At 38.5% G+C, this 12,263-nt stretch overlaps 1 protein-coding gene across 6 annotated transcripts in view; it reads right to left on the bottom strand.

Moving 5' to 3' along the window:
- The window catches only part of UBE3D (ubiquitin protein ligase E3D), a 161,443-nt gene that overhangs the window by 115,590 nt on the left and 33,590 nt on the right, over window positions 1-12,263 (bottom strand). For 4 of the 6 annotated variants that reach the window (XM_060030293.1, XM_060030295.1, XM_060030297.1 and 1 more), the window contains exons 6-8: window positions 7,466-7,535; window positions 5,909-6,017; window positions 2,446-2,609 (exon numbers count right to left, since the gene is read on the bottom strand). In XM_060030293.1, coding sequence (XP_059886276.1) covers window positions 2,446-2,609; window positions 5,909-6,017; window positions 7,466-7,535 — 343 coding nt within the window. The remainder of the gene's footprint in view (window positions 1-2,445; window positions 2,610-5,908; window positions 6,018-7,465; window positions 7,536-12,263) is intronic. The other 2 variants (XR_009521956.1, XM_060030296.1) reach the window with 2 other exon arrangements.

Raw genomic sequence — 12,263 nt, 5'->3', positions numbered from 1 at the left:
TTAAGGGCTTCCCTGGTGGCACAGTGGTTGAGAGTCCGCCTGCCGATGCAGGAACATGGGTTCATGCTCCGGTCCGGGAGGATCCCACCTGCCGCGGAGCGGCTGGGCCCGTGAGCCATGGCCGCTGAGCCTGCGCGTCCAGAGCCTGTGCTCCGCAACGGGAGAGGCCACGGCAGTGAGAGGCCCGCGTACCGCAAGCAAAAAATAAAAAAAAAAAAAAATTTAAGGTTAACCATTAAAAATCATTTTGAAATAGATTTTTTAAAAAATCATTTTGAAATAGATTTTTTTTTTACATTCAAATCATTACAGGAAAGAAATGACACAGAGAAGCCAACCAATGTAAAAGTTAGCAGACTAAGTTCAACTACCTCAGTAATCACAATAAATGTAAATTAATTAAGTTTACTATTAAAATAAACAGACTGTCACACTGGATTTTTAAAATACCCAGCTACATGTTGTTTACAAGGTTAATGTTAATAAGATATATACCTAAGATAAAATAACACACAACTGAAAAAACACAATTGGAAAAAGATCAATAATTTTTTAAAAAGGAAAGTAAATATAGCAATAATAACATCAAATTAGAATTAAAGAAAAATAACATAAAATGAAAGGGGAGAAAAATCTTATCGATGAAATACACAATTAGTCAAGTCGTTATGGCACAAACCTTTCATGTACCTAATTACATAGCTTCAAAATATATACTGCAAAAACAGGCATCAAAACCAGAAGAAAATGACTTTTCCATTATCACAGCATGAGATTTAACATAACCTTCTCAAAATATCCACGTTTCAAATAAATTAAAAAGAGGAATAAAAAGTTTTAATAAATTTGACTATATAAATCTAAATACATAAAGGTATACACCACGCACACACACCCCTCAACAAAGTCCCCAGAACATCAAATACATAAGCCATATTCTCTGATCATGCTTCAATAAAACACAAGGAGAGTCAACTGAATCTGTTTCATTTAGACTGGCATCAGATGGGCAAAAATCTACGTAGCAGCTTGGGTGAGGGTGTAGGGAAATGGGCATTTATAGAAACTTTATGTGGGAGTATAAATTTGCAATGCCTTTTTGCAAAATAATTTGATATTACCTATTAAATTTTAAATGTTACACCCTTTGACTTAGTGATTCTACTTTTAGAAATACCTCATTAAAAAGTACACATAATTGCAAAACAAATATACAACATACAGTGGAATACTAATTATAGCAGCAAAAAAGTAATAACCCAAATACCCAGCAACAGAAAAATGGTTAAATTACTTACAGTACATCCATGTCATAAAATGTCAAGCACTGACATGGAAAGCATCTCCAAGACACAGTGTGTTGTTGTTTTGTTTTTTGTTTTTTTTAAGTGTAAAAAAATACACATGCATCCTGCAAATTATGTTAAGATGCAAAATGGAAAAAAAGTGGAAAAATTCACAACATACTTTTTTCTTCTGGAGAGAGACATGATGGAGAACTTTCACAGTTTACTTTATGTAAGTCTCTACTGTTTGAATATTTTATAACTCGAACTGCTTGCATAATTCAAAAAAAAGAAAAGACAAGCAATAATTTTTAAAAATTTCTTATTTACTTCCCAGAAGAAGACTGGGATCTTTCTGTTCTTAGTACAAATTTGATCAAACCCATCAGAGAGTACAGGACAAGTATAAACTTCCAATCTGTTTAAATAAGAACATTTTCTGTTCCCTCTGCCAAGAATGCTCTTCCTCAGATATGGCTCACTCCCTCACTGCCTTCAAGTTTTCCACTTAAATATCATTTTATCTGAGGAACCTTCTTTGACTTTTCAGTACAAAATGCCAACCTCCTACACCCTACTAACTTGCTTTACGTTTCACACCTGTGTCTCAGTGTCCTTGTCTTTAAAATGGGGTGATAAGTGTACCTACCCCACAGGGTTGTTGTTGTTGGGCTTAAAGGAGCGAGAAGCCCTCAGATGAGCTCCTGACTTACAGGAAGAGCCATATCAGTTTTTGATGTTTTGTCTGTTTTGTTTATGGCCTGCTTTCTTTCTCCCTATGAGGATGACAACCCCAGGAGGCAGGGGTTGCGTTTTGTTCACAACTGTATCCCAGTGCCTGGAAAGTGTTTATCAGTAAACAGTCATAGCTGTTGAAGCCTGATTTAGTCCTGCAGCCATATGTACAGACAGCTGAGATTACAAAAAAAAAAAAAAAAAAAAGACCAATTATTTTCAGTAAAAGCAAGCTTTCTGCACATTAGCATGAACAACCTGTAATGATTCAACCCATTTTTAAAGCACAATGGGTAGCAGTATGATTGCCAGAGCATCAAGTAGGGAAGTGGTACAGTCCCATTTAATTCCTTAATGTCTTAACACCAATGTGGCAACAGAAACGAAAACAAATGTGGAGGGAGAAAACAAAAGGACGACTTACTCTGCATTCCTGCCTTTGATGCATGGCTGGTAGAGGACCTTAACAGCATTCCAGGCAGAACTGGAATCGGCCTTCAATAAGTCTTCCAACAGAGGGAATTTTTTGATACTTGTGGAACTTTCCAAAGCTTCAATCACCAAAGTGTCTGAGTTTAAAAGCCATAGCTAAAGACACGGAGAGAAAAGTCCAGGTACAAGAATATCACAACCCTATTCATACCTCATACCACCACTCAAAAAAACAAAAACAAAACCATAAAAAAAAGACAAAACTATACAACACCAGAAAAAATATCACATATATAACTTTTAAGTAGGATAAGACTTTCAAAATATAACCTTTGGTAGAGCCACTGACAACATAAAGTTTTTAAAGAAAAGACAACTGATTAAGAGAGAATATTTAATACATACAAAGTTATGATCCATAATATATAGAGCTCCTAGCAATCAATAAGAGAAAAAAAAAAAAGCCCAAGAGAAATACAGGCGAAGAATATGAACAGAACTGAACAGAATATAAACAGAAAAAATAAGTGATAAATATAAAAAATGTTAACATAACTAGTAATAAGGAAATGCAAAATTCTGTGCCACCACTTTTCACTTATCAGATTGGCAAATACAAAATGATTGATAACAGTCAGCTCAGAAGAGGGGTTTGGAGCAGGTATTCCCACATGTTGCTCATGGAAGACTGTTTTGGGATTTGGACACAGGTGATTCACTGAGGAAATACTCTCAGGAGAAAGGGAGAGAGGGCAAGAAGATAAGGCAGGGTAGCCAACAATGTGGACTCAGCCTGATCTCACAGGGAGCTCTGAAGCCTGAATTCCACCTACAGAGTCTGTCCCATCTTGAGACAGGAGATGGCAGGTTTTGTAGCCCAGGGTCGGGTCATCGGCCGTGGGCTGAGTAGGGCAGGGGTGGGGGACGGCGGAGGACAGGAAACTCCCGGGCCAGGCAGCATCTGTCAGGATGGGACAAGTCTCTGGAGAAGAGAGCGACCATGAGCCGTGAGCAGGCAACATTCTCAGCAATGGGAAAGGGGGGGGACCAGCCGAGGAGAGGGGACCTGGGGGGAGGGGGGGCACCAAGAATGACTATAAGGGGGCTTCCCTGGTGGCGCAGTGGTTGAGAGTCCGCCTGCCGATGCAGGGGACACGGGTTCGTGCACCGGTCCGGGAAGATCCCACATGCTGCGGAGCGGCTGGGCCCGTGAGCCATGGCCGCTGAGCCTGCACGTCCGGAGCCTGTGCTCCGCAATGCGAGAGGTCACGACAGTGAGAGGCCCGCGTACCGCAAAAAAAAAAAAAAAAAGAAGGTCTATAAGGGATAAAGGACGTTCACAAGGGATAAATTAGTCCAACTTTTTAGAGGTGACAATTATCAGAGTTTAAAATACACAAATTCCAATACTGCATAAGATGAGAAAGATCTGTTTCTGAAGTACTAAAATACATGTGCAAAGAGGATTTTCCCCGCAGCACTGTCTTTACCGGCCATACAGTGGAATTCTACTCATTAGGAAAAGTCCAATCCATATTTACACTAACAAGAAACAAGCCTCACGATACCTGGTTGTGTGAAGAATGCATGTTGAAGAACAATGCTAATCACATCAGCATGTTATTTTTACAAATACCTGTGGGCGTATGTACATAGAACTGTAAACAGGGAAAAGAATGATGAAGTATGCATGTCAGACTGTTAATGATTACCTCCGGATGGTATGACACAGCGGGGCAGAAGAGGGGACAGGACAGGGGAACTACCACTTCTTTTATGTTCTTCACGTTGTCAGAATGTGTTTCAAGACTGTATTACTTTTATAAAAAAAAATTTTTTTTAATTTAAATATACATTAGTAGTAAGTTTAGAAAGTTCCTACTCCTGATTTTCAACTTGAAAACTTTGCAATAAAAGGAAATTAAGGGAATTCCCTGGTGGCCCAGTGGCTAGGACTCCGCACTTCCACGTGCAGAGGGCACGGGTTTGATACCTGGTCAGGGAACTAAGACCCCGCAAGGTGCGCGGTACGGCCGAAAAAAAAGGTGAAAAAAAAAAATAAGACTGATTTCAGACTAGGACTATGAGGTATACTTAGCATCAACCTGAGTTAGAAAATATTTTAGCTTTGAATAGAAATTATCTGGAATTAGAGAAGCATGGGGTCCCTGTGCTGGATGGACAGCCACAAAGCAACACCACAAAGCAATAATCACGTCAATCCCTCTCTCCTTTTAGCTACCATGCTCCCTTATTAGCTTGCGAGGTCCTCAAAGGCATTTTTGGTTCTATCTTGAGCACCCAGGACAGTGTCTTTCAAATAAGAAGTACTCAATATATGTTTACTGGTTGAATAAAGCAGGCGTGGAGGCAGAGAAGAGACGGAGGCCCTCGATCTTGGATTTTCACATTATGTCCCCAATTGTTTTCTGCAGAACGTTATTTTTGACAGGAGCAGTTTAATATTAAGTGCTTGTGGTACATGTAGGGGATGATTCTGCTAACTGCGGAGCCTTTTCTCCAAAACTTGCTACTACTTCTCAAACATCCAAGTGCTGAAATCAGGATCTCAAAGAGATCTCTGCACTCCCATGTTCGCTGCAGCACTGTTTACAATAGCCAAGATGCAGAAACAACCTAACTGTCCACCAGTGATGAATGGATGAAGAAAATGTGGTACATACACCCTATGGAATATTATTTAGCCTCTGAAAAGAAAGAAATCTTGTAATATGCAACAGTACAGATGAACCTCAAGGACATTATGATAAATAAGACAAGTCAGACACAGCAGGATAATAATACATGATTCCACTTACACGAGGAATCTAAAGTAGTCTAACTCATAGAAGCAGAAAGCAGAATGCTGGTTGCCAGGCGCTGGAGGGAGGGAAGAATGGGGAGTTGTTAATCAAAGGGTATAAAGTTTTAGTTGGGCAAGGTGAGTAAGTTCTAGAGACCAGTTCTACAACACTGCGCCCATAGCTAACAATGCTGTATTGTGCATTGAAAAATCTGTAAAGAGGGTAGATCACGTTAGGTGTTCTTACCACACACACACAAAACAATAAAAACAAAAACAGGAGCAACAGAACGTATTTTAACCATAGGAGTATCAAATGGGGAAAAAAGTGAGAAAGACAGAATTGTGTTTCGCTGACCAGGAAAGCCATTAAAAACTAAGAGTAGAAAAACTTCACCTTGTGGCATGAGCTTCTACCGAGGAATCGGGTTGTAGTTGTCTCTAAATCCCTAGTACCTAGCACGCAGAGACACTTAAATCACTTGTTCAATTAAAGGGATTTGATTTGTGAATTAAACTGAGGTTAAAAACTCAATTTTTCATCATTTATTTTCTAGACCCGAGAATTAAGAAAAAAGAATGACAAAAACCAAAGAATTTCTGAGACCCTGGATTACTAGGCTACAAAAAGCTGGGTGAAATCATTTCTTACCAAGATGTACGCTTTGCCGTCGTGTCCTTGAAGAGTGAATCTAAAAGTGCTTCTAGCAGAGGAGAGTTCCACCAGGCACTGGGCAATAACGCTCTGTACAAACTGAGACCTGTTTGAACACAAACCAGTTTTCACAATGTGCCTCTCGTAATAAGTCTAAATACCCACAGGGCACCTATAAGGCAGAGGTGGGTGCATGCTGGACTTTTCTATATGCTGCTCATCCCCTCACAACCTGTGCTAATTTTAATCGACTGTAATGTATTTGTGCTTGCCCCAGTCTTTCTATAACCCATTCTTTGATCCTTAATACATTTTCCACCCCAAACCTAACTATTCCTCCCACTAAATAAAAAAATACTGTTAGACAAGTCAATAATCCATTTGTGCTGCGGCACATTCAACAGTGAATAACTAAGTTAAAAAAGAAGGTAAGAGGGCTTCCCTGGTGGCGCAGTGGTTGAGAGTCTGCCTGCTGATGCAGGGGACACGGGTTCATGCCCCGGTCCGGGAGGATCCCACATGCAGTGGAGCGGCTGGGCCCGTGAGCTATGGCCTCTGAGCCTGTGCGTCCGGAGCCTGTGCTCCGCAACGGGAGAGGCCACACAACAGTGAGAGGCCCACGTACCGAAAAAAAAAAAAAAGAAGGTAAGAAATTTCCTCCCAAACATTAGACAGTATTATCTCCAATGTTTTCCATTTGTATCCCCTCTGAGTGTCAGATCTGAGGTATAGAATCAAAGTATTTATAGGAGGATAAAGTTCAAGGTTATATTCAGAGAGCCATAATTTTTAGACATCAATAAATTAGCTGAAATAAAGACATACTACAGTTAACTTTCATTTGCAAGACTAAAAAGATTCTAAGAAAAGAAACACTAATGGATTGAGTGGCTAAGTAACATTCTTTTTAAAAACACACAAGTCATTTGAAAACTAACCCATGTTTCAAGTAAGTTAAATTAATACCAGAAATAATTATTCAAAAACCTATTGATGATTATACCATAAAACCTTGGGTATCTAGCACATAAAAAGAACACAGGGCTTCCCTGGTGGCACAGTGGTTGAGAGTCCGCCTGCCGATGCAGGGGACACAGGTTTGTGCCCTGGTCGGGGAAGATCCCACATGCCGCGGAGCGGCTGGGCCTGTGAGCCATGGCCGCTGAGCCTGTGTGTCCGGAGCCTGTGCTCCGCAATGGGAGAGGCCACAACAGTGAGAGGTCTGCGTATCACAAAGAAAAAAAAAAAAAAGAAACACAAAAAACTTTCAGAACTAGAAGATTTATAAGAGCACATCTGTCTATACCATTATGCAAGCAAACCATCAATAAATCCTCAAATCTTTCATATCTGTGGTTTGGTTCCACTACCTAAAAACCTTTCCAAAGACTTTTATTTTTCCTTTCCAAACGAAGAGGAGTATAAATAAAAATGAATTCCCAAATAATCACTTACAATAAATAATTATAATAAATAATTATAATTAATAATTCCCAAATACCTATCTTTCCTTACATGTGAAATTACAGAACACACTTAATTAGCTATTTGTACCTTGGTATGATGGGAAAATTTCTTTCAGATGGCTGAATAATTATCTCTGTCATATAAAACTTAGTGGTTTCTAGAAACAAAAAATAAGAATATTAAAAGATCTCCCCAATACATTAATATTTCTACTGTGGACATGCTGGTTTCAAATTAAGACATTCCAAACCAAATATTCGTTACACTGGTACAATTACTATTTAGTAAAACTTTTCCAAAAATGACTTAGTGTCAGAAGACAAAGCAATGATGGCTACAAGGAGACAGTCTGAGACTTCAGGTAACTCGGTGTTGTTTTAGAAGAGCACATGGCCAGGTGAGCCTGGTACAGCAAGACTCTGTTCACACGTATGCAAGGTCATAATAACTAGTCACATCACAGCCAAAGCCCACTCACCTAAAAATTAGTCATTTGGTTTCCTCATTTCTACAGAGTAGCCACAAAACTAGGAGTCACTGAAAAAGGCTTTTTAATCACAGTATTCTAAAGACCATGAACAGAAGCTGTGAACCTCACATTGATATTTACCCAGAATCTCACTGAGTCGATTAATGTACAACTGTTACCAAATCTGGTTACCTGAGTCCTTCATTTACAGAAAAATTTAAACAGTAAACTAAATATTTAATAGAACTGAATATAAACATAACCATTTTGGATTTTTTAAAAATCCATGAAAAATGTTCACTCACTAGTAATGAAATGGAAATTAAAATATTTTTCAGCATCAAATAAATAAAATATTTCTGAATGATAAAGTGCAGCAGCAATGAAGATATGGAGAACTGGATACACTTACATTCTGCTGTCAGGAGTGCAAATAATAAATTTCTGGAAAGCCATTTGGTGAAGGCCTTAAAAATGTTTATATATTTTGACACCATAATTAAATGCCTAAAAATTTATCTCAAAGAAATACTCACAGATATCTGTAACATTTATCTATTAAGAGGCTTATAATATTAATAGAAAAATACTGAAATTTCTAAAAATTGAGGATGGTTGGATTAAATAAACAACTATACATTTAGGCAAGAGAATTATATACAGTCATTAAAAATGGTGTGCTAACAATTTTTTAATTGTTTTAATAAGATGGCAAGTTGTTCCTTGTAGATTTTCTATAAATGTTTACAACTGCTCAGTATAACACACAGAAAAAGGCAAAAAAACAAATTTAGAAGTTTAACAGATTATTATATATCTCGAGTTATGATGATGAAGTTATACATTTCCCCTTGAAGTCCAATTTTTCACTTTACTATTTTGAAGTCATGTTATTACATACAGAATTGAACCTTTTAACATTATAAAGTGATCCCTTTTGTCCCAGCTGTTGTTAAACTATAATTTAATTCCATAATTTTAATCCCACAAGGTATTATTGATTTACACAGTTAACATTCATTTAGTGTCACCCACATATTTACCACTTTCTTACCAATCCTTCTTGAACTTAGACTTTCTATCTGGGATCGTTTTCTTTTACTTAATATACAGGTAAAATTTCTTTTCATGTGAAACCAAACCATTAGAATTGAATTATCCTAGCTTTTGTTTGACAGAGAATATATTTATCTTTGTCTTGATTCTTTCGTATTAGGACATTTTCTCCTGATATAAAATCCTAGGTTAGCAGTTTTTTTAAGCTACTCTTTTTTTTTTTTTTTTTTTTTTCTGTACGCGGGCCTCTCACTGTTGTGGCCTCTCCCGTTGCACAGCACAGGCTCCGGGCATGCAGGTTCAGCGGCCATGGCTCACGGGCCCAGCCGCTCCGCGGCATGTGGGATCTTCCCGGACCGGGGCACGAACCCGTGTTCCCTGCATCAGCACACGGACTCCCAACCACTGCGCCACCAGGGAAGCCCCCTAGGTTAGCAGTTTTTAACCTTTGTGTACACTATCATTCCACTGTCTTCAAACCTCTATTTCTGCTATTCCTTTGAAGGTGATGTCATTTTTCCTTGGTTACTTTTAAGATTTTCTTTTCTTTTTTTAATTTTTCTGCCATATCACTGATGTGTCTAGCTATAGACTTCTTTTTATTTCTCTTACTTGGGCCTCATCTAAGTAGAATTCATTGGACTTCAAACTACAAACTGTTGTTCATCATTTTTGCAAAATTCTCAGCAATTATCTCTTCAAATACTGCCTATGCTCTATTCTATTTCTCTTTTCCTTCTAGAAGTCTGATTAAACATACATTAGATCTCCTCTGTGTTTTATGTCTCCTACCCTCTCTTCTATATTTTTTACCTTCTTGTGTCTTTGTGCTGGATTACAGATTTTTCTTCTCATCTATCTTCTGTTCATTAACTCGTTCTCCATGCTGTACCTAACCTGCTGTTAAACTACCCACTGAGTTTTCAATTTCAATTATATTTTTCAGAATTTTTTTAGAATTTTTTAGAAATTCTTTTCCAAATATGCTTAGTGTTATAGTTTCCTTTTCCTTTTGATATCTTCAAACCTGTCTTTTGTATTGTTAAAAACAGTAAGCATGGTTGTTTTACAGTTTACATCTGATAATTCCAATAACATAAGTCTGTTTCTATTGTTTGCTATTTTTGTTAGTTCTTGTGGATGGATGTTGTTTACTTGTGTGCTTATTTATGTTTGGTTGTATGGTAAACACTGTACTTGCCAAATTATTTGTGGGAATAATATGAGTTTTATAAGGAAAGTATTTTCCTCCAGAGGTGATTTGCATTTGATTTTCCCAGGCTCATGGCATTATGCCTAGGCCAACGCAGACTAAGTTAAAGATTTGAAATTCCTAATGTCCCAAAGAACTGATACCTGTCTGTAATTCCACAGGCTTGTTTCACTTCTGATTCACCTTTACTGTGTGAAGGTGAATGGTACAGCCATTCAGGCTCTCGTATTTTTGTACAGTCACCTACTAGGTTCTTACTTTGTGTAGTCTTTGACTTCTGTCCTTACTTCTCAAAGCAATCAAAAGTTCTACTTTTAAAGAACTGGAAAATGGCAGGGAAAAGGTGTTTTTCCATTTTATGCTAACCTCTTTTGAGTTTGCTTTTGTGCTAATTAACCCACATATTTTCCATTTATCTTGCTCTTCATTCCTTCCTATGGATCCCAATTACCATAGCTTTCCTTAGCACTGTCAGCCTGAAGAACTTTCCTTAGCATTGTCTGCTAGTAATGCATTATTTCCATCTGTTTATAGAAAAATGTCTTTATTTTTGCCTTCATTTTTGAAGCAGAGCTTTGCTGGATATAGATTAGATGAAAGGTGTTTTTGTTTGTTTTCCCCCCAGCATTTTTTTTTAATAAATTTATTTATTTTATTTATTTATTTTTGGCTGTGTGGGGTTTTCGTTGCTGCACATGGGCTTTCTCTAGTTGCAGCAAGAGGGGGCTTCTCTTTGTTGTGGGGGGTGGGCCTCTCATTGTCGTGGCTTCTTTTGTTGTGGAGCACGGGCTCCAGGCATGCGGGCTTCAGTAGTTGTGGCACGCGGGCTCAGTAGTTGTGGCTCACGGGCTCTAGAGCGCAAGCTCAGTAGTTGTGGCACATGGGCTTCGTTGCTCCGTGGCATGTGGGATCTTCCCGGACCAGGGCTCGAACCCGTGTCCCCTGCATTGGCAGGCAGATTCTTAACCACTGCGCTACCAGGGAAGCCCCTCCCACAGCATTTTGAATACCTCATTTTAGTGTATTCTGGCCGTCATTACTTCTATAAGAAGTTGGCCTTAATGCTTAATGAAATCCCTATATGTGATGCTTTGTTTTCTCTTGCTACTTTCAAGATTCTCTCTTTACCTCTGGCTTTTATCATTTTGACCACAACGTGCCTGGGTGAAATGCTCTTTGTGTTTATCCTACTTGAGATTCACTGCAGTTCTTGGACCCAAAAGTTAAAATGTTTCACCAAATTTGACAAGATTTCAGCCATTTTTTTCCCCTACATTTTTTCCCTGACCCTTTCTTTTTCTTCTCACCTTCTAAAGCTTCACTTACACATTTATTGAAACAGTTAATATTTTTCCACAAATCTGACATTCTCTCCATTTTGAGATTTTTTTTCTCTGTTCTTTGGATTAATTTCTATTCATCATTCTTCAAGTTCAACATTTTTTTTCTTCTGTCACCTCAAATATGAGGTTTTAGTAATCTAGTGAATTTTTCTTTTGTTACTGTACTTTTCAGCTCTGTAATTACCAACTGGTTCTTTCTCTGAAGTTTCCAATTTGTTGAGATTTGCTATTAGTTCACTCAAGAGGTTTTCTGTTTTAATTCTTTGTCATATTTATAATTAGCTACTTCAACATCTTTGTCTCCTAATTTAATATTTGTGCTTACTCAGCACCTATTTATTGAGTCGTGCTTTTTCCTTGAGTATGAGTCACTCCTTTTTCTTTCTCTGCATGGCTAATAATTTCTGTAAGAAAGTAGGACATTGTATGTAATACATTGTACCAATTCTGGATTTTGTTTTGTCCTTTTTTTTTTTAATTTATTTTTATTTATTTATTTTTGGCTGTGTTGGGTCTTCATTGCTGCACACGGGCTTTCTCTAGCTGTGTCAAGTGGGGGCTACTGTTCGTTGCGGCGCACGGGCTTCTCATTGCAGTGGCTTCTCTTGTTGCAGAGCACAGGCTCTAGGGTGTGTGGGCTTCAATAGCTGTGGCACGCGGGCTCAGTAGCTGTGGCTCATGGGCTCTAGAGTGCAGGCTCAGTAGTTACGGTGCACGGGCTTAGGTGCTCCATGGCATGTGGGATGGTCCTGGACTAGGGCTCGAACCTGTGTCCGTGTCCCCTTCACTGGCAGGCAGATTCTT

This window comes from Delphinus delphis, chromosome 14 (genome assembly GCF_949987515.2).
Source record: "Delphinus delphis chromosome 14, mDelDel1.2, whole genome shotgun sequence".
Taxonomy (NCBI): Eukaryota; Metazoa; Chordata; class Mammalia; order Artiodactyla; family Delphinidae; genus Delphinus; species Delphinus delphis.
This window is presented reverse-complemented; position numbering and strand designations above follow the sequence as displayed.